The 23,493-nt window shown below is 38.2% G+C and overlaps 1 protein-coding gene across 8 annotated transcripts in view; it reads left to right on the forward strand.

Annotated features, from left to right (window-relative positions):
- LOC109098989 (protocadherin alpha-C2-like) overlaps nt 1-23,493 on the forward strand; it is a 69,626-nt gene that overhangs the window by 25,980 nt on the left and 20,153 nt on the right. Inside the window, exons 1-2 of one of the 8 annotated variants that reach the window (XM_042732412.1) lie at nt 6,374-10,645; nt 10,730-10,856. The exons of 3 other annotated variants lie outside the window; for them this stretch is intronic. In XM_042732412.1, coding sequence (XP_042588346.1) covers nt 8,490-10,645; nt 10,730-10,856 — 2,283 coding nt within the window. In that variant the 5' untranslated portion in view covers nt 6,374-8,489. Of the gene's footprint in view, nt 1-603; nt 3,109-3,180; nt 6,339-6,372; nt 10,857-18,588; nt 23,045-23,493 lie in introns of those variants that run through there. 4 more of the 8 variants (XM_042732409.1, XM_042732410.1, XM_042732407.1 and 1 more) reach the window with 4 other exon arrangements.

Genomic DNA, 23,493 nt, shown 5'->3' on the forward strand with positions numbered 1-23,493 from the left:
GAGCTGGGGTGATGGGGGGATTGGTGAGAGGGGCACCTCAGCCGATGAGGGCAAAGGGGCAGTGGCTCTATCCACCGGGCCACCCTCTGTGCACGGCCATGGTCCTGAATACTTGGTCCAAATACCGTTCCAGTCTTCCGTGCGCGTTCTTCCCCCTGATATTAAATATTAAAAGCTTTGACCTATTCACAGTTTTACTGTGCAGATTTTTTTTTTTTTTTTTTTTTTTTTTTTAGCGGATCATTGTTTTGTAATAACAACTTTAGCGACCACTGATTTTTACAGTTTGCATTTATCTTATTATGCTTTAATTCCTTCTTTTGGATGACTTTGTTTGCCGTTTTATTAGATTATTCAAGTGTTGGTTGAGGCTACTAAGTAATATTATTGTGGTGTATTTTTGCTTCGCTTTTGTATTGGATTAGTTTGAATATTACTGTTGCTGTTGTGTCATCTCAATACATTGTTATTTCTCACTTTAAATCTTATGCAAGTAAAATTTTTCTAGTAGGCTTTGGCATAGTTTTAACACATGGTGTCACTACAGACCGTCAGATAAAGGTTTAATCTTTACTCTGAAGCCCCTCTCTCTCTCTCTCTCTCTCTCTCTCTCTCTCGGAATCTTGGTGTTAGTGTGTGTGCATTTCAGACAAGATGGTTTCTATTTCGTCTTGTGTTTCCTGAATGCAAAAGAGAAATACTCGTGTTTACCCGTTTTTTCTGTCTTCAGGCCACTTGTGAATGATCATCATGGTTTTTAAGGGATATTGCAATTGTGGATTTATATTCTTCCTTTTTTTGCTGGATTCTGCGTTTTCTCAGATCGTCTATTCTGTACCGGAAGAGGTAAATAAGGGGACAGTTGTTGGGAATATAGCGAAAGACCTAAACATGAATGTTCACGAACTGGAATCTCGTATGTTTGAGATTGTGACTGGAACGAATAAGAAGTATTTTGATGTAAATCTGAAAACTGGCGTGCTGTTTGTTAATGAAAGAATTGACCGCGAAGAGTTATGCTTGATTCAGAAATGCTCTTTGAATATAGAGGCCGTTGCTAAAAATCCTCATCGTCTTTACAGAGTGGAGATTAAGATCTTGGATATAAACGACAATGCGCCACATTTTCCTGTTAAAGAATTTACTTTGAATATTACCGAAATCGCAAGCCCTGGAGAGAGATTTCCTCTCCCTGTAGCCGAGGACTCTGATGTTGGCAGTAATTCGCTGAAAGAGTACAAACTGAGTCCGAATGAACATTTCAGTCTAGATACACAGAGTGAAGACCAGAGTGTGTCTGCTGAGTTAGTGCTGAACAAGGCTTTAGATCGAGAGAAGCAAGCGACAATTAAGTTAGTTCTCACTGGAGTAGATGGAGGAAAGCCACCTAAATCGGGAACATTAAATATTTTTATAAACGTCATGGATGTTAATGACAATAATCCCGTGTTTAGTCAACCTCTTTACAAAGTCAAATTGAGGGAAAATGTTGCTACTGGTACTACAATTTTATCTGTGTTTGCTTCTGATTTGGATGAAGGAATAAACCGCGAAATTCAGTACTCGATTGTTGGTCATGTGAAGAAGCAAGACCTATTTACCATTATCCCCGAAACTGGAGATATTGTTGTAATAGGGCAAATAGATCACGAGGAAAATCCAGCGATTGAGTTACGAGTTCAAGCGAAAGATAAAGGCAGCCCACCAAGAAGCACACAATGTAAAATTTTAATAGAAGTTGTGGATGAAAATGACAATGCACCAGAAATAATTGTGACTTTTCTCCTGGAGAATGTGAAAGAAGACACAAAGTCAGGAACTGCAGTTGCTTTAGTCACAGTGTCTGATAAAGATGGAGGTAAAAATGGCATTGTACACTGTGCACTGATAGGCTCATTTCCTTTCAAACTGGAGACGTCATATAACAATCATTATTCTCTAGTGGTAAATGGACCGCTGGACAGAGAGAGTATTTCTCTGTATAACATCACAATTACAGCTGCAGATGAAGGAACCCCGTCTCTTTCCAGCAGCACTGTTATAACTGTACATATCTCTGATGATAATGACAATGCTCCATATTTTCCAGCACCCGTTATTAACGCTTTTCTAAGTGAGAATGGTCAAGCTGGAGGTCTCGTGACAAAAGTGTCCGCTGATGATTCAGACACTGGTGAAAACGCAGAACTTTCATATTCACTGTTAGACAGTTCCAGCTCCAGTGTTCCTATAACAACACTGATAAATATAAATGCTTTAAGTGGAGAAATATTCAGCTTGCAATCATTTAATCACGAAGAAACAAAAAGATTGCAGTTTCAAGTTATGGCAACAGACTCTGGTGTTCCTCCTCTGAGCAGTAATGCGACTGTAAATGTGTTTATTCTGGATGAGAATGACAACAGTCCGGTTATTTTACCGCCTTATTCTGAACTTGGATCAGTTAATAGTGAGAACATTCCCTACTCTGCTGAAGCGGGATACTTTGTAGCCAAGATCAGAGCTGTTGATGCTGACTCTGGATATAACGCACTTCTGTCTTATAATCTAACTGAACCCAAAGGAACGAATCTCTTCCGCATTGGAAGCAGCAATGGAGAAATAAGGACTAAGAGACAAATGAGTGACAATGACTTAAAAACTCACCCACTTCTTATCACAGTGTCTGATAATGGAGAGCCATCACTCTCAGCGACTATGTCCATTGATGTTGTGGTTGTTGAGAGTCTGGATGACATAAAGACATCATTCAGAGAAGTTCCTGTTAAAGAGGAGAGTTTTTCAGATCTGAATCTGTATCTGCTCATCGCTATTGTCTCAGTATCAGTCATATTTTTACTGAGTCTGGTGGGTTTGATAGCAGTTAAATGCTACAAGACAGACGGCAGTTTCAGCAGGTACAGCGCTCCAGTGATCAGCACACATCCAGACGGAAGCTGGTCTTTCTCTAAATCCACACAGCAGTACGACGTGTGTTTTAGTTCCGACACGATAAAGAGTGATGTAGTCGTTTTCCCCTCGCCATTTCCGCCAGCAGACGCAGAACTGATCAGCATTAATGGAGAAGATACTTTTACACGAACCCAAACTCTTCCGAGCACTGAGAAGGTAAGAAGATTTTGGAACCCTAGTTGTGTTTTTTTTTTTTTTTTTTTTTTTTTTTTTAAAGAAAGAAAGACAAAGTTATAATTCAATTCTTTGGAGATTTATGTAAGTATGTTTATTTGTTTTTTATTTACTCATTTATTGTTTTAGTAGTTAATGCGTTGGATTTGAAATTACGTTGGATTTGTGTCAAACTGTTACTGTCGCTTCTTTTAATTAATTTCGCTGAACTAAATTCCATTGCCTTTGTCTCGTTGCTATTATTAAGTGGCAGAAAAAAGACAAGTATAAATAAATGGTATTAGACAAAATGCAATAAAATGTGCTTTATGAATAACAAAGACAATATCGAAGTCTTAAGGTGGTGTTATCCTATAACAGTTTTCAGCACCATGGACAACGAACATTTCGTCCTCGCTTTTCTTTCCGTACATTTTGGTCATCTCGGTTAGATGTTGATACATTTATTTTGTCTGATTCCTACAACCAGCAGAATGTATTCGCTTTTTAACAAGTTCTGGGGATATTTACAGACGTAAGTAAGTTGATTGCATTTATACTTTGCAATTAACCAATTCCATTCTTTTATAGCATACATTTATACTGTGGAAAACTGCAATTTAAATAAAATATTTTCAATAATTATGCAGTTAAAACGCGCGATGTCGCTGCAGACCACGAATTTGAAGCACTCCTTTTATTAAAATGAGGCCCCTCCCTTACAGTGGAAGAGCAACCACGGATATACTGTCATGTGGAATTGATAAGGTATTATACAGGCTTCAGAGACTAATGTTCTGGCAACAGCGAGCCAAAAAACTGCGTTTTTTAAACAGATTACCATTTGAGGCTTAGAAGAAACAGTTATGGAAAGCTTAAGATGTTTGTGCGTCATAACAGCTCTGCATTTTTGTTTATGGCGATCTTCATGCGGCAAGATTATCTATTCGGTCTCGGAGGAAGTAAATAAGGGAACTGTTGTCGGAAATATAGCAAAGGATCTCAAGATCAATGTTCAGGAGCTGGAATCTCGTATCTTGCAACTTGTGTCTGGATCCAACAGGAAATATTTTGATGTGAATTTAAAAACGGGAGCGTTGTTTGTGAATGAAAGAATTGACCGGGAGGAGTTATGCTTCGCTCTTCAGCAGTGTGCTCTTAATTTGGAGGCCGTTGTTCAAAATCCTCATAGTCTTTATCGAATTGAAATTAATGTTCTGGATGTTAATGATATTGCTCCATATTTTGTGGACAGCATTATAACGATAAACATTACAGAGGATGTTGTTCCGGGGGAGAGATTTCATCTTCCTGTAGCTGAAGATAACGACATTGGCATCAATGCACTGAAAGACTACAAACTGAGCAAGACTGAACACTTTTCTATTGACGTGCAAACTGAAGAGCAGAGTGTGTCTGCTGAATTAGTGCTCCAAAAACCTTTAGATCGCGAAAAACAATCGGTAATTCCTCTTGTACTGACAGCGATTGATGGAGGAAAGCCTGCAAAGACTGGCACATTAAGTGTAATAGTTAATATAATTGATATAAACGACAACAAGCCTGTCTTCAGCAAACCTTTGTACAAGATAAAGGTGAGAGAAAACGTTTCTGTTGGTACAAGAATCTTCTCATTGACTGCTTCTGATTTGGACGAGGGCACCAACAGTGACATTATTTACTCAATAGCTGAACATGGAAACATAAAAAAGCAAAATCTATTCATTGTGGTTCCTGAAACCGGTGATATTGTTGTGAAGGGTCAAATAGACCATGAGATAAATGCTGCAATTGAATTGCGAGTTCAGGCGAGAGATAAAGGCAGCCCACCAAAGAGCACACAATGTAAAGTTTTAATTGAAGTTATGGATGAAAATGATAATGCACCAGAGATAATTGTGACTCCTCTGTTGGAAAGTGTGAAAGAAGACACAAAGTCAGGAACTGCAGTTGCTTTAGTCACAGTGTCTGATAAAGATGGAGGTAAAAACGGCATTGTAAACTGTGCTCTGAAAGGCTCATTTCCTTTCAAACTGGAGACGTCATATAACAATCATTATTCTCTAGTGGTAGATGGACCTCTGGACAGAGAGAGTGTTTCTCTGTATAACATCACAATTACAGCTGCAGATGAAGGAACTCCGTCTCTTTCCAGCAGCACTGTTATAACTGTACATATCTCTGATGTTAATGACAATGCTCCACATTTCCCAGCACCCGTTATAAACGCTTTTCTAAGTGAGAATGGTCAAGCTGGAGGTCTCGTGACAAAAGTGTCCGCTGAAGATTCAGACACTGGTGAAAACGCAGAACTTTCATATTCACTGTTAGACAGTTCCAGCTCCAGTGTTCCTATAACTACACTGATAAATATAAACGCTTTAAGTGGAGAAATAATCAGCTTGCAATCATTTAATCACGAAGAAACAAAAAGATTCCAGTTTCAAGTTATGGCAACAGACTCTGGTGTTCCTCTTCTGAGCAGTAATGTGACTGTAAATGTGTTTATTCTGGATGAGAATGACAACAGTCCGGTTATTTTACCGCCTTATTCTGAACCTGGATCAGTTAATAGTGAGAACATTCCCTACTCTGCTGAAGCGGGATACTTTGTAGCCAAGATCAGAGCTGTTGATGCTGACTCTGGATATAACGCACTTCTGTCTTATCATCTAACTGAACCCAAAGGAACGAATCTCTTCCGCATTGGAAGCAGCAATGGAGAAATAAGGACTAAGAGACGAATGAGTGACAATGACTTAAAAACTCACCCACTTCTTATCACAGTGTCTGATAATGGAGAGCCATCACTCTCAGCGACTATGTCCATGGATGTTTTGGTTGTTGAGAGTCTGGATGACATAAAGACATCATTCAGAGAAGTTCCTGTTAAAGAGGAGAGTTTTTCAGATCTGAATCTGTATCTGCTCATCGCTATTGTCTCAGTATCGGTCATCTTTTTACTGAGTCTGGTGGGTTTGATAGCAGTTAAATGCTACAGGACAGACGGCAGTTTCAGCAGGTACAGCGCTCCAGTGATCAGCACACATCCAGACGGAAGCTGGTCCTTCTCTAAATCCACACAACAGTACGACGTGTGTTTTAGTTCTGACACAATAAAGAGTGACGTAGTCGTGTTTCCTTCGACCTTTCCACTGCCAGATGCAGAACTAATCAGCATTAATGAAGGGGACACTTTTAATAGGACTCAAACACTTCCAAGCACTACAAAGGTAAGATAAAACTTAAATTTCACAGTTCGAAAACATCATCATAGTGAACTTTTTTGTAGCTTAGTAACTTTTTACTACCTTGTCAAGCAAATATGTGATTTTAGTACATGGAGCTTCACATGCCATTCCAAACGCCATAGTAGCTATCTGTAGGGCTTTGTGGTCTCATATTTTTTAGTTGTATAAGCAATTGTGCGTGTATGTGTACAAACAGTCTACACACAGACAGTGAAACACTAAATTGGATTTACAAGCACAAATCGTAGATTTTTCTACGCTTTTATTGATGTTAAAAAGTACTATTTAGACGTATTTCAATATTTCAAACGTACAAATCGCTACGTATTTTTAGCTAAAAAACCGTAAAAATATTTACGTAGGATTTGTATCATTAAGATATTCGTATCAATGCATTTTTAGCATTTTATCCATAAGCGATTTAGATTTTTAGAGCCCTTAACCTACCCCCAAACCTAACCTACCTATTTTATAGCGAATAAAAAGGATACAAAACACAACTGACCGAAATATGCAGGAAAATAACCATTTTAGTAACAATATAGCATTAAAATATTTTTATAGTCGCTAATCCAATTCATACGTCTAAACCTAAACATAACTATTTCTATACAGTATAAGCCAAACATGACCGACAGATAAATGCAATTACAATCATTTATTTATTGCAAAAATGTCAAAAGCAGTACCAGAAGTACTCCAAATGACGATGCGTTGCAGCCGCAGTCACAGTAGGTTTGTGTGAAGTGCAGAGCAGAATTTATGTTGTTAATCGCTGAAAATAGTATCCAGATTTTTTTTTCCCGATCCACTCCGTGAACTCCTGAAGGCGCACGCACATCATTCAAACACACCTCACCAGAAACACAGCATGTAGCAATCTGTGACAATTGCAGGGGAGAGCCAATGAGCGTTCGATTATCCTGCTCCAAAACCTGTCGTTTGAAGCAACGCAACATTTGAATTTGTAAAGAGCACGTCAGTCAGTGCGGGCTTTGTTGTTTACGGTCACTGGACTCGCTGCTCGGGATGGAGATGAAGATCGCCAAATTAAAGGCATGGATTTGGGTCTGTTCCTCGCAGTCGTATGGATTTGGAAGATTTGGATTAAAGCGCACGAATAAAATTGTTTCATTTCGTAATTATGTTGCGTTTTTGGTGTATTTCATAGTTCTTGGCATGTCAGAGAAAACGCCTTTTGTGGCCCATGGCAAAGTAAATATTACAGTATATGACAAGTAAAGGTTAAACGCTTGAAGAAATGTTATTTATTGTAAGGTTTAAAAGTGAAGTATTGTTTAACATTATTTAGGCCTATTCTTGGAAATGAGTTGGCAGCAGAAATCACACAACAAAACGACGTTATCATTTTATATGAGTAAACGAGTAAACTATTTAATAATGCAATTGATAATATAATAGATAATAAAATGTCAATATTAGTGATTTCAATAGGCCTATTAATAAGGATTCCTTTTTAGGTGTCGTAAATAAGTCAGTTTTCAATAAACTAATGCTTTAAACATTTAGCAAATTAATTTCAACAGGATTCTGGGTACACGTAATAGCCTAATTTAAGTGTGTTGCAAATATATTCAAAGGATCAAGTTCCATTCATAAAACAAGAACAAAAAAAGTTTTCTCATGCTTTCTTTAACATTAACCGTTTGCCCGAATGTTTTAATAACTAATATAGGATTAACACAAAATCATTAGCTGTATGCTGTACTGACTTACTGTATTCTGAACTCCTGCGCGTTTGTTGTGCTTCTGTGTTGATATAGGTATAGCTAACGCAGACTTCTTCAGACGAGCAAAGCTCTTTCGGTGTTATCCTAATTTACAAAACGTGGTTATTCTTTTTAGTGATGCTGTATGTTTGTGTGGTTTCGCCACACAGAACCGCAGGTTCTCCGCGTGGTGTCACTGTAGACCGCTAAACTTTAATAATTTCCATATCGTCTGAACTCCTCCTACGATTTCGCTGAGTGACGTGCTATAACCGAGCGTCACAGTCTGGATGCTTTTCTTGGCGTGTTTCCGTGAGTCATTCTTCATTGTGTTTACAGAGTTTTGATGTTCTTTTGATCACCTTTGTATTGTTTTGATCACGTTGCCATCTCAAAGGGAAGGATGGCAAACAGGAAGGACATAAGGCTCCCACATATTACTTTCCTCTGGCTCGTGATGTGTCTTTCAGTGACAGTGGATGGTCAGATTGTCTACTCCGTGTCCGAGGAAGTAAATATCGGAACTGTCGTCGGAAATGTGGTGAAGGACATGAATTTAAACGTCCAGGATCTGGAATCGCGCGCATTTCAGCTTGTATTCGGCACGAGGACGAGGTATTTTGATGTGAATCTGAAATCTGGCGTCTTGTACGTTGCTGAAAGAATTGACCGCGAGCAGCTATGTCCTAATACTCCATCCTGTTCCTTAAATTTTGAGGCGATAGTAAACCATCCTCTCAGTCTGAGTCGAGTGATAGTTAATGTTAATGATATGAATGACAATTCTCCTGCATTCCCTGTTGAAACTCAGATTTTGAATATATCTGAATCAGTGCAGCCAGGAGCTAAATTTTCCTTGATCAGTGCAGTGGATGAAGATGTAGGAACTTTCTCTATTAAAGGCTATAAACTGAGTCCTAATGAACATTTCTCATTAGAAGTAAACCAGGGTGGTGCACATGGCATGTCTGCAGAGCTAATCCTTCGAAAAGCTTTAGATAGAGAGAAAGAACCTGTAATTCGACTAGTACTGACTTCTTTTGATGGAGGGAAGCCATCCAGGTCAGGCACATTGCAAATTATTGTCAGTGTTTTAGATATCAATGATAATGCTCCAGTGTTTAGCAGTCCTCTTTATAAAGTCCGTGTGACCGAGAACACACCAAAAGGAACTAAGATTATCAAACTCAATGCCACTGACATGGATGAAGGTCCAAATGGGGAGGTAACATATTTATTTAGCAGTCATGGTCAGGAAAAAAATCTTGATGTATTTGCAATCAGCCCTGTTTCAGGAGAGCTCAAGGTAAAGGGAAATATTGATTTTGAGGACAAAGCTTTTTATGAACTTAGAATAGAGGCCCATGATAAGGGGCTTTCCCCGATGACGGTTAATTGTAAAGTACTAATTGAAGTCATAGATGTTAATGACAATGCACCAGAAATAGTAATAACATCCCTACTGTCTTCTTTAAGTGAAGATTCAAAAACTGGCACTGCTGTGGCTCTGGTCACAGTTTCCGATAAGGATAGTGGACTGAATGGGAAAGTGAGTTGTAAACTGCTGGGAAATGTACCTTTCAAACTTGAGTCTTCCTACAAGAATTATTACTCTGTTGTTTTGGAAGGCCAGCTTGACAGGGAAAACATCTCAAAGTATAATGTAACCCTCATAGCAGTTGATGAAGGAACCCCACCGCTTTCCAGCACCAGTGTAGTTTATGTTGATGTTTCAGATGTGAATGACAATCCTCCACAATTTAACGGTAAAATAATTTCTGTCTATGTAAAAGAAAACACTCCCCTGGGAACCCTCATTTACACAGTGTCAGCAATTGACAGAGATTCCAATGAAAACGCTGAAATTTCTTATTCCATTGTAGATAACCAAAAAAGCATAAATGCTGTTAGTGTTAACTCATTGACAGGCCAGTTGTATAACCTACAGTCTTTCAATTTTGAAGATCAGAAAACCCTTAGTTTCCATGTTCAGGCTACCGACTCTGGTGTTCCTCCTCTGAGCAGTAATGTGACTGTAAATGTGTTTATTCTGGATGAGAATGACAACAGTCCGGTTATTTTACCACCTTATTCTGAACCTGGATCAGTTAATAGTGAGAACATTCCCTACTCTGCTGAAGCGGGATACTTTGTAGCCAAGATCAGAGCTGTTGATGCTGACTCTGGATATAACGCACTTCTGTCTTATCATCTAACTGAACCCAAAGGAACGAATCTCTTCCGCATTGGAAGCAGCACTGGAGAAATAAGGACTAAGAGGCAAATGAGTGACAATGACTTAAAAACTCACCCACTTCTTATCACAGTGTCTGATAATGGAGAGCCATCACTCTCAGCGACTATGTCCATGGATGTTGTGGTTGTTGAGAGTCTGGATGACATAAAGACATCGTTCAGAGAAGTCCCAAATGAGGAGAGTTTTTCAGATCTGAATCTGTATCTGCTCATTGCTATAATCTCAGTAACATTTATTTTTTTACTGAGTCTAGTGGGTTTGATAGCAGTTAAATGCTACAGGACAGACGTCAGTTTCAGCAGGTACAGCGCTCCAGTTATCAACACACATCCAGATGGAAGCTGGTCCTACTCTAAATCGACACAACAATATGACGTTTGTTTTAGCTCAGACACAATGAAGAGTGACATGGTGGTTTTCCCTTCGCCATTTCCGCCAGCAGAGACTGAACTGATCAGCATTCATGGAGAAGATACTTTTACACGAACCCAAACTCTTCCTACCACTGGGAAGGTGAGCATTATTTAAGACCTTAGTTTATAAAAAAGATGAAATTACACTTAAATGGACTATTTGCATATTCACTGTATGCATGCTTTTTTTTTGATTAATTATTAGCACTTATTTAGTTTATAGAAAAATATAGAAGTGAAGCAAAACATCATTCACCTTTCTAGATTGATATTATGCTGAAAATGTGGTTCATGCACATGTGATGCAACTTGCAGAACAAAGACATTCTTTCTATCACATTTATGATTGGAGTTTTTCTGTCAATCACTACCACAATTCAGATGCCTCAAGCTTGTATGTAGTGTAGGTTCAGCACCAGCAGTGCTGGACAGCGCCACCTCACTGTTACACAAGCTCATCAAGAGCTCAGTAGCACTGCTCTCATATTGTGCTCAATCTTTAATGATTTGATTATTAATTAATCAAAGAAATCGGTTTTAATTATAACTCTTTAATGACATTAAACTGCAGTTGCAGACTGAAGCAGGTTGCAACAGCTATTCCCCAGTCTTCAAAGAGAATTTAAATGATGTTTAATAAGCTTCATTATCCTACTGCTTAGAATACTGATTTGAGTTGGGGTTTTATTTAAAGGTTTTTGAATAACTTTCTTTTTGTTACAGAGTTCTGCATGTGAAAAAGTTACTAAATGCTCTAGTTTTACACTTCTCGCACTTTTTTTCTGCATGTTCAACGATGCTGCCAATATATGAATTAAATGCGTAAATGCATAAATTTAAATATGTATGTTTATTGTGAGTCTTGAAATGGTCTCAGACTTATGCTCCATGTTCCTAGTAGCTTCGTCTAATAGTTAGTCATGCCTCTTGAGTCTTTTCCCCCAAGTCCTTAACAGAGGACAGGGATCAGTGCCTGTGTAAATTTCTGTGCAATTGGGTCAGTACTGGGTTCTGCTTTGCCCGGCTGGTTGAGGGAGATAGATGGATTAGAAGTCTATGGGTCTCTGGACTGCTGGAGTGCTGCAGTCCCATCTGCATTATATCAAAGTCTCTCCATGCATTAATAAGAGGGACATGCTGCTGACTCTATGAGAAAAACACACAGCAGATTTCATGCTGTGTAAAGAAACTGATCCTCGTTTCCCCGTACTGTGCAACCCAGTTCATGTTACTGTGCATGTTTTTATTTGTTGTTTAAATAATTCATATGTTTGTTATCACTTATGAAATTACATAAGATTGGTCTATATGGCTTTAAACGATATCTTATGGTTCTTGTTCTTTCAAGGTCTCATTCCCTCTCTTGCTTCTTCTTCTGAACTTGACAGATGGAATGATTCCTCTAGTGGCACAATGGCATTTTACTTCCCACCCCTGCGAGTCTTCACATGAGTGAGACTGCACTACTGAAGTTTCAGTTTATTTTGACAGACATTATTCTTTGTAGCATTATAAACTTGACATTTAGGCTTTTGGTTTCTTGTAACAGAAATTTCTAGTTTTACAGATTTCTTTAATAATTAGTAATTAATGTTTATTAAGTGTGTCCATAACATATTTCAGCATGTGCAGGATGCAGTTGCAAATTTAGTTGTTATAGCAAAATGTAAAACGATTACTACTTAGCTAGAATAGCCCCCTATCTGAGGCAAGAAGCCTTTTGACAGAATATATAAATGACTTTTCATTTAATTCTCATTAATACTTAAATGTTTCAATATTGCAAAATACAAAATCAACTATTCTATTTTAAAAAACTATTTTGTCAGTTCAGTTGAAAAATTCAGTAACCAATGACAGACAAAGCAAAATCAGAGTAGAAGAGATTCATCTGAAAGGTAAATTTATTCTTGACTTAAATACAGGCATATAAATATTTACATCTATTTCCTAATTGCAAAACTGTAAATGCAAATCGAATGATTTCACTTATTTAGCCTATAGGTTAAAATGAAAAGAGAAGGTATCTGAAATGTACATCTAATTTATGGAAAAACTGAATAATAACCCCATCAATTACAATACGTTTTTCATTGAAAAATAATAATAATAAAATAGTAACAACATCCACATCATGTGTCCACCAACCACTCATTAACAAATAGACAATATATATATATATATATATATATATATATATATATATATATATATATATATATATATATATATATACTTTGATATTCAACATAACACAATGTCATATATAATGAGACATTAAAAAGTAACCACAATTAACCTCAAAACTCACAGATATTTATATTTAGATGGAATTACAAAATTAATATTTGTGTAGTTATATGCATCATAAGTGTAAAGATGAGATTTTGTACTATATGCATTTTTTATGTTGTTTGTACATTCTTGGAAAAATGTGCTGTGCTCATTTATAGATATACATCTACATGCAAATCAAGATTTAATAGTATCACCTCTTATTTCTCAGTCTCTGTGCATGAATGTCACCTGCTTTGTCTTCCGCATATCATGTGTATTATTCAGCTTGGTCACATGGATTATGCTTCAGTTATGACATTACTGCTTCAGCCAGCTGTGAATATATGGTTTATGGGCAAACTTCAAGTCTATTTGCAGAATATAAAGCTACGAGGCTAACACAGGAAAGTAAATGAGCCTTTTTGTGCTCGTGTATGCTATTCATTAGAATATATGCTTGGCAGAATCATGGATTTGAGTCAGTGCTTCAGCATTGTGACAGACAATGAGTCATAGTACAGACTGTGGGTAAATACAGACACTATCATCGCTTCAGTGTTATTTATTGTGAGCTGACTGTAAACGGCTAAGCCTGTTGTCTGCGAGCTGCAAGGCATGAACTGGGTGTCAGCTGGCTTCTGTTTCTATCAGACAGAATGACCTGAACATTTTGTTAAGGTCACTCTGGGATTTCTGTCCCTCCAGATGGATGCATTTTTTATGAAACAGAGGTGCAGAGCACAACAAACAGATTGCATGAATGACGAATGTTTCACAACTTTCCGATTTATCTCCGCAGGTTCTGTAAATTCCCACAAGCTCAAATTTGAGAGGATGTGCATCTGCATAATTTCTTGTTTACAAGGTTATCAACAAGGATTCTACAGAATCTCTTTCACTAAAAATGTCAGAGCATACAAATAATGTGTTTTGTAGCTTTATAGCGATCCATTAGCCTGTCATTATTGTACAAATGCAATGCAAATGCATTTAGCAAAGCCATTTAAAAGCTAGCTGATGGTGCTATAACATATATCATGTGCATGCTGGTTTACAAATCCATTCTGTTCAGATGCCTCTCTCTGGGTGTTGGGTCTGGCAATAGAAAGAACAGTTGATGGTTCCCTGCAGTGTATCAGTGAGAGGAAGGGTGGGTCATCTCTGCAGAGGGCCGCAGGTGGCAGAATGAGTCAAGCTGAACAGAATGCAGAGGGAGAGAGAGAGAGAGAGAGAGAGAGAGAGAGGGGCTGTGGATGGTTTGCTAGTGCCCTCTGTTGGCTGCAGTGCTGGCAATGACTTTCAGGGATGTGTGAGATCCTTACTATGAAGTGTTTATTTCATTCCTCAGCCAGTAGGGGTCTTACACCATCCTTCTAAACCATACTCTGCCCACAATCATTTCAGCAAACCCTCTTTCTCTATTTTTTTTCTGTCACTTTGTGTTACACACAACACGCCTTCTGCTCCCATGATGTTTTGCCTCTCATTTCTTTGAGGGCATGCAGTCCTATTACATTTGTATTTCTCTCTGTCTCCTCACATACACTTGCTAGCACTGTGTTTTAAAATAATTCCAGGAACCAAGTTCTAGGAACTACATAAGTGTCTTTTGCTAGACTGATTAAAGCAAACTAACGGCAATACATATTCTTATAAATTGAGTCCTTAACAGAATATTCACCCTGATCTGATTTTGACATGTTTTATCATATTTGATTTTCATATCTAATATCTAAAGAGATACATAAAATCAAATCCCTAAAACAAAAAACATTTACGTGAGAAACCACATTGAAGATATTAAGATTCGCTTTCATAGATTGTAGCTTGAGTGTATTTTGTTTTTTTCTCAGTCTACTGGCAGATTGTTTCATTTTTTTAACTTGTTTGTACTTATATAAAATTCGACCAGTAGGTTAAACAAATGAATATGCCTACATTTATTCTAGAAGGATACACTGAAGTGATCAGAAGTGATAGTAAAGACATTTTTAATTTTTCTGTTTCAGATTAATGCTGTTCTTCTGAACTTTTTATCGTTGTATAAAAAAAGTATAAAACAGTACAACTGCCTTCAACATTGATAAATCAGCATATTATAATGATTTCTGAAGCATCATGTGACACTGAAGACTGATATAATAACTGCTGAAAATTCACCATTGCCATTGCAGGAATAAATTACATTATAAAATATATTAAAACAGAAAACAGTTATTTTAAATTGTAATTAATCACACAATCACAATGTTACTGTTTTTAATATTTAAATAAATGCAGCCTTGGTGAGCATAAGACACTTACATAAAACATTAAAAGATATTCCCAACCTCAAAATTTTGAACAGTAGTGCATTTTCTCTGAAAAATGTATCTATATTTTATAATATACAGTATATAATCTGTACATCTTCTCAATATAGATTATTACTTGTCAGGTAATTAATCTTGGTTGAGGATTTTTAGAAATTTGTATTAAAAATAAGTCATATAGACAAATGAAATCCCATTAAAATATTTTAGCATATATTTCTGCATTCTTTATATTTTAATCATTAGACCAAAATACTGTGCATCTGCGAGAAGAGACTCTATCAACCATTCTAAGGAGGAAAAGTGTCAGAGTTTGTTCATAGCCAAAATATTCATCATTCAGTAGTGCAAGGTATAAACAACTCTAATTTTACCATTCGGTTATCATGACCTACATCACCAACACCAAATATAGACCACAACTGGCAGAGCAGAGAGAAAGAATGAGAGGAGAAGACATGCATGTAAAGGGAGTGGGAAAGAGAGAGAATGTGAACGACAGAGGAAGAGAGGTTTTTAGTGCACACTGCGGTGGGTGGTGTGACTCTGCATGCCCTTGCTGAGGGCACTGTTGGTGCAGGCTGTCTGTGCGGTGTCTCTCAGATGGGTGCATCTCTTTTAAAATCTGGCACACTTATGTAAGTAGGGTCAGGGGAGGAGGAGTACCACTTGTAATGGGTTTCTGTCCTGCCAAAGGTCAAAGTTCACAGGTCAAAGCTCAAGATACTAATATCTTTCAACAGTCTGATTAGCTAAATGTTGTCATTTAAGGATATAGGGAGAAGGGTTTTAAAAAAGTGTGTTTTCTAGTGCAGTTATAGACTGATCATCACAAATAGACAACATCAATTCTAGTATAGAAATATGTGAGAATGTTAATTGTAGACTGTTACATTCAATTTTGAGGTTGTCATTTGGCAGTCTTATATTTAGTGCTTACTCTATCATTCACAATTCACCAAACTCAGTTCCCCAAAGCTACAACTCACTTCTGTAAATGTCAAGACAGTCTTGTTATTGCACACTGACAGTGAAAGTACATGCACATGCAGAATGATAGGCCTGGTTAAGCTTTTATATTTCCTGAAGTGGAGACGTTATAGAACAAGGATTTATAAGACTAAGCCTGTCAAACCTTCCATTGTTAAAAGACTTGATTTTTAGTACGAGACTTTGTTAATTTGTCTCTGCAGTAAAGTTTCATACTGACATACATGTATGTGTATTAATCAAGTTTTATTAGTTTCACAATAAAAAAACAGTTTGTATTTTGCAAATATGTCTTGATAATCTATCAGCAATTCGGTGTCAAAAAAACAAACGTCCATTGTGTGCAGGTTCAGGAGAGACAGCAGGTGGGATCAGAAACAAAATCTGGATTGTAGATATATAGAGGGAATGATATATGTAGATAAAAAGTATATGGGTATATGACCCACTTGCTTACAGAGTGTTTTGTGTTGCAAAACATCTATCACTCACAGTGGTTTCCAAAAAGATCAAAACAAAGACACTATGAAAACAATGCACAAACACTGCCTACTGTTTCACCCATACTGCATATTCAGCCCAGGGGAAAAGCGGTCAGCATTAATTGAATGAAAAATATGTATATATTTAGAAAATAAGTCTATGTTTTGTTCTAGTGTGTCAGAAGGAAACATCAGTTTATATTTCCAAACATTTATTTTGCCATTAATTGTAATAATCCAGTGAGATTTTTGTTTGCACAAGGAGTCTGAAAACAGCCAATGCACCACACATAGATCTGACCTTCTTATCATACAGTCTGTCTGGAATGACATGAAGAAACAGAACAAACTGAGACAGACTAAATGCAGAAGAACTGTGGCAACGTCTCCAAGATGCTTCAAGAAATCTACCTGCAAAGCTACAGTATGGTTAAAAGTTGTAGGCACTTGTGTAAAAATGCTATAAAATGAAGATGCTGTTAAAAATAATGTCATAAATAGATTTTCTTTATCTATAAACTTATATTAACTAAATTAAATCAACATTTTGTGTGACCATCCTTTGCATTTAAATCAGCTTTTACCCTAGGTGCACTTACGCATAGGTAGGTTTCTTGAAGCATCTTGGAGATGTTGGCACAGTTCATCTCAGTTTGTTCTGAGTTTGTACAGACTGGATGATGATAAGATCAGATTTATGTGTGGAGCACTGGCTGCTATATATGTGTGTGTGTGTGTGTGTGTGTGTGTGTGTGTGTGTGTGTGTGTGTGTGTGTGTGTGTGTGTATGTGTATATATATATAATAGTGATCCCAAATCAATACAAATTCAGCCTACACCTATCCGGCAGAGAACAAAGACATAAAAATAAAAATAAAAGAATTCTGATCTGAACGAAGAGTTTAATCTACCGCTTTATATGGTGATGACAGGAGGCGACTCTAATGCGATGGGTTTACGCTGACAGTCTGCCCTAGTTTAGTCTATGTCATCGGTTTCAGAGTGATACGCTCCATCATGTGGCGCATTTTGACAGATGCACAGAGATCACACCCCAGGCTCGCACGCCCGGATGACCTGGTCTGTCTGAAGTCAAAGCCACAGACGGAGAGAGAAATGCGCATTCTGGGGCAACGATAATTATAGGTTTTTATGAATATAGCCATTCTGTGACCAATACAGAATACGTTTATCAAAACATTAGCAACATTTTGTTTTACAACATTTCTTTTTTTTTTTTTTTCTCTGAAACATTAAAAGGCTTGGTAATCTACAATAATTTTGATTGCCATTCTAAGGGCGCTGACAACAATAATCATGTTTGAGAAGTCTCAGCCTGTCAGAACAGAGAGATTCTATATGTATATGTATATGTAGATTTACTTGACAGCAAACCAAGGATTGTTAAACTAAAACAAAATAAAATGAATTAATAAATATTTTAAAAAATAACTAAATAAAAGGTCATTTTTACTTTTGCTTTAGCATTTTTACAATATTAAACAGTACAAATACGTTTTGTGTTTTTAAATACAATTTTGTTTGCTACATGGCAAGGTATCCAATTAACAGATTTTTACTTTTACTACAGATTTTAAACATTTTTTACACTCTTTTGCATTTTTATTTTTATTTTTTTTTAATACAGTATCACAGCCAGTTATACAGCAGAATCTAATCTCTTACAGAAAAGCACTTGGAATGCATGTAATTTTGAGTGTTTTTCCTCACCTGTGACTCTCCAAAAGTGATGAACCAAAGCTTAAAACACACTGGCCTAGTTCAGGGAAAGATAAGGAATCCCAAATGCTTCCTTTCTAATTAACGTGTAGCTTTTTATCTCCAGATTTAATGGCATTAATAAATAAAGCTGTTGCTTTCTGGATGCTTCTATCAAGCTTTTATATTTTCTAACAAGGTTTCGAATATCAGAATGCATTATATTTGAGTAGGCAGCCCCTCCCCTGCCGTGCCGCACCAACACCATCAAACTGATCTATGAAGAAGAGGAGGTTATTTGACTATGGGAGTATAGTGTATCAATCTGCTGCTAATACTGTGTTAAAAGAGGTGGACAAATTCCAGTACAAGGCATTAAGATTATGTACAGGGGCTATGAGATCTACACCAACTGTAGCCTTGCAGATTGAAATGGGAGAAATGCCTTTAGATCTTAGAAGAATTGAAGTAGTTCTAAAAACTTTCTGGGAAAAATGAAAGAAAGAAATCAAAAGTTTTGGATGGGAAGTGCCTAGAGTGGTAAAAGACATGGAAATTGGTGAAACTCCAATAAGCCTTAGAGTTCCATGGTCAACAATCCCTCTGTTGTTAATGTATCAACCTACGGTGGATATGACATTGTTAAGTGAGGAAAATAAGGATAAGTTAAAATCAAATGTTCAGATAACACATAAGTACATTCAAGAAAATTATTATGGTTAAGTTCAAATATATTCTGATGCATCGAAAATCATGGAAGACAAAGTAGGAGTGCCATTCAGTATCCCAGAATTTAATGTCAAAATTAGTAAAAGAATCACAGATAATTTGTCAGTGTACATTGGTGAAATTATTGCAGTTTTACTGGCATTGCAATGGGTGGAGGAAAACAGGCCAATGCAGACACTCATATGTTCTGATTCGAGTTCATCTCTAATTACAATTAAAACATGTCATTCAGAGAGCAGAGCAGATATAATGATTGAGATTCTTCATACAGTATATAGTATCCAGATGATGGGAATTTATGTAGCTTTCTGTTGGGTACCAGCACATGTGGGAAAAGGAAATGAGTTAGGAGACCAATATGCAAAGGAAGCAACAAAGGAAGAAGACATAGATATGCAGATAAAGTATGGAAAGAGTGAAATTATTTGTTTAATCAAGCAACATGTGAAGAATAGATGGCAGAAATATTGGGAAGAAAGAACAGGGAGATGGTTTTATAGCATTCAAATAATTGTTGGTAACAGAGTAACAGAAAGAAATAGACAGGAGGAAAATATCATCTCAAGGCTTAGATTTGGTTATACTGCTCTTAATAGCAGTTTGAAGAAAATTGGGGACATGAAACTGGAAAATGTGAATATTGTAATATGGAGGAAAATGTAGAGCATGTTATAATGAAGTGTCCAAGATACTGACTGATGGCCTCAAGGAAAATAAAGAAAAACTTAATTTGATGATCATTTTGGGTAATAAATCAGGGGATAAAAACTTTCAATGTTTAATGCGTTATTTAAAGGACACAGGATTATATAATAGAATTTATTGAAGACTATGATCCTGATCCACACTCCTAATTAGTAGGTGACGGTAATGCACCTAAAGGTTCTATGCCATCCGCCATTAAACGCCAAGGAAAAGAAGAAGAAGAGGAGGGAAAGGAGTACGAAGGGGAGGGGTGGCTTGAAACTGAGAGAGAAAGAGAGCGAGAGAGAGTGAGAGTGCGCGCACGGCGAAATATGCAGCACCAGTGGCAAGGAAACACACCCGTCAGCTGCGCGCAGAGGGGGGGAAAAGGATAAGCGCGGACAAAGGAAACATGGACGCATCCGAGAAGTATCCGTGCGCGTTTAGAATGGAATTGACAGTTAGGCCATTGTGCAAATAAATGTAAAACCTTTAATGCTGAAGTGGAAGGCAAGATATTGCAAGCTGACAAGGCGGAGTGCTGTTTGTAATCCGTCTGCGGATCCTATGATCTTGCGATGGCTGTTGCAGGGATATGTGATTGCCTAGACAAAAAAGTGCCTCTTTCTGTTTTGCTATTAGTATTATTTTGTGGCCTTGCTCTCGGACAAATACGATATTCCGTGCCAGAGGAATCGGAGAGTGGAACGATTGTAGGTGATATTGCACAGGATTTGGGTTTGGATGTTCGAAAGCTCTCCACCCGAAAGATTAAGGTAACCTCTGACAGCGGCAAAAGGTACGTGGACCATAAGAATGGAAAATTATTGGTAAACGAGAGAATTGACAGAGAGACATTGTGTGATACAAGCGCAGCGTGTGTTTTGAATCTGGAGGTTCTTCTTGAGGACCCAAATGAAGACCATAATGTCGAGGTGGACATAACAGACGTGAATGATAATACGCCGCAGTTTCCCAGAGACGAGTATCAATTGGAGATCACAGAGTCGGCTTTGCCGGGCTCTCGTTTTCCGATAGAACACGCGCAAGATCCGGACATCGGTACCAATTCGGTTCGATTGTACCGGCTCAGCCCAAACGAGCATTTCGCTCTCGATTCCAACAAGCCTTCGTTGAATACTAAGCACATCGAACTCATTCTGAAAAAGCCCTTGGATCGCGAGCTCTCCCCTTACCATCAGTTAATCCTGACAGCGACAGACGGTGGCACACCAGCACGAACAGGTACCGCAAAAATTAACGTTCGCGTCTTGGATTCGAATGACAACAACCCCGTTTTTGACAGCTCAGTATATAAAGTCAAATTGCTTGAAAATTCGCCCAAAGACACTTTGGTTATCAAACTGAAAGCCACAGACCAAGATGAAGGAACAAACGGGGAAGTGCTTTATTCATTCAGCAGTTACACCCCAGACAGGGTCAGGCAGATGTTCAGCATGGACACCAACACTGGAGAAATCAGAGTCAAGAGCAATGTGGACTACGAGGACACTAATTCATATGAAATGTACATCCAGGCCATGGACAAAGGCCCAGCTCCAGTAGCAGCCCATTGCAAAGTGGTGGTGGAGGTTGTGGATGTCAATGACAATGTTCCAGAGATCGTGCTCTCGTCATTGTCCAGTCCAGTGCGTGAAGATGCCCGTGCAGATACCGTGGTGGCCCTGATCAGTGTGACTGACCGGGACTCTGGCCCTAACAAACAGGTTAATCTTGAAATTCAACCTGGTCTTCCTTTCAAAATCAAGTCATTTAGAAATTACTACACCTTGGTAACCTCTGCCTTTCTTGACCGCGAGACCACAGCAGCCTATAATGTCACCCTTAGCGCTACCGATGCCGGCAACCCTCCCCTTTCGTCTCAGAAGACCATTCAGGTGGACGTTGCAGATGTGAACGATAACCCTCCACGCTTTGAGCAGACCTCCTACACTGTGTATGTCATGGAGAACAATGCACCTGGAGCCTCGCTCTGCACCGTCAAAGCTCAGGACGCGGATGTAAATGAAAATGCTCGCATCACCTACACGGTCCTAAACGACAACAATCACGGGATCCCGGTCACCTCCTATGTGTCGGTTAAAGCAGACACAGGTGTTGCCTATGCCCTTCGCTCCTTTGACTACGAGTCATTACGGGAGTTTCACTTCCAGGTTAAAGCTCAGGATGGGGGTATCCCACCACTCAGCCGTGTAGCCACTGTCTACATCTACATAATGGATCAAAACGACCATGCGCCAGAGATTGTGAGTCCTCCAGCCAATGGCACACGCTTAACAGAGACGGTTCAGAAAAACGCAGAGCCAGGAACTTTGATCACAAAGGTAATGGCCTATGATGCAGATGCAGGACAGAATGCATGGGTCGTCTATCTGCTGGACCAGGCCAGCGATCTGGATCTCTTTAAAGTTCACGAACACACAGGAGAAATCCGTACAACGCGGCGCGTCCTTGAAGACAACTCCACCTCTTTCAGTCTAACTGTACTAGTAAGGGACCATGGCGAACCACCACTGTCATCCACCGCTACGATCAACATCGCTGTTATGGAGGTGCCACTAAAAGTCACGCCTGACCCCAAACGAATTATCCGCCCTCACAGCTCTCTCTTGTTTTCCAATGTGACATTGTACCTCATTGTAGCCTTGAGCGCCACCACATTTGTGTTCTTGGTGACAGTGGTTGTGCTGGCTATTGTGCGCTGCCATGCCTACTGCACCCAGCCAGGGTCCTGTTCGCCCTGTTGTGTGTCCCAGAAGGCCCAAGTGGAAGGTGGCTCAGGAGGGGGAGGCGGAGGTGGTGGTGGTGGTGGTGGTGGTGGCTCTCAACCCAATAACAATGTGGTGCTTAGACGAGACCTCAAGGTTGAGCCTCATTATATTGAGGTCCGGGGTAATGGCTCTCTGACCAAAACCTATTGCTACAAGACCTGTCTGACTGCTACTTCGGGAAGCGACACATTCATGTTCTACAACACGGGCCGACCCATCAGTGGCACCTGGGGCTCCGAGCGCTTTTTTACAGGAGGGAGCGGATTTGTTCGCAGGCTTAGTATGCCAGATGCAGCACTACAGGTGTGTCTCATTAGAAAGTATATATCCGTAAAAAAAAAAAAAACTATAAAATTTACAGTAAAAAAAAAAAAAAGGATGCCAGTGTTTGGGGTTTTATATAAATTCTAAATAACAGTAAATGATAAGTAAATAAATAAATGCTAAAAAGAATAATTTAATTTAATTTAAATTTAATTATTTAAATAAAATATAATCATAATTTGATGATTCAAACAAGGAATTTCTGAGAATGTTTATTTATTGATATTTACCTTAAATTTAGTCATTCTTTCTGAGTATTTTGTATATTTAAACCACAAATTATATGGTAATTCACTTTTTTTTTCTTTTTTCAAAAACGATTAATTTTAAAATATTTAACCAGGAGATGCTGTATGTTAAACCAATTTTCACCATTTATTTACTATAGCATTTTTTATAGCATTTTTGTTACACAAATGGTAAATTAC

This window comes from Cyprinus carpio, chromosome B10 (assembly GCF_018340385.1).
Source record: "Cyprinus carpio isolate SPL01 chromosome B10, ASM1834038v1, whole genome shotgun sequence".
Classification (NCBI taxonomy): domain Eukaryota; kingdom Metazoa; phylum Chordata; class Actinopteri; order Cypriniformes; family Cyprinidae; genus Cyprinus; species Cyprinus carpio.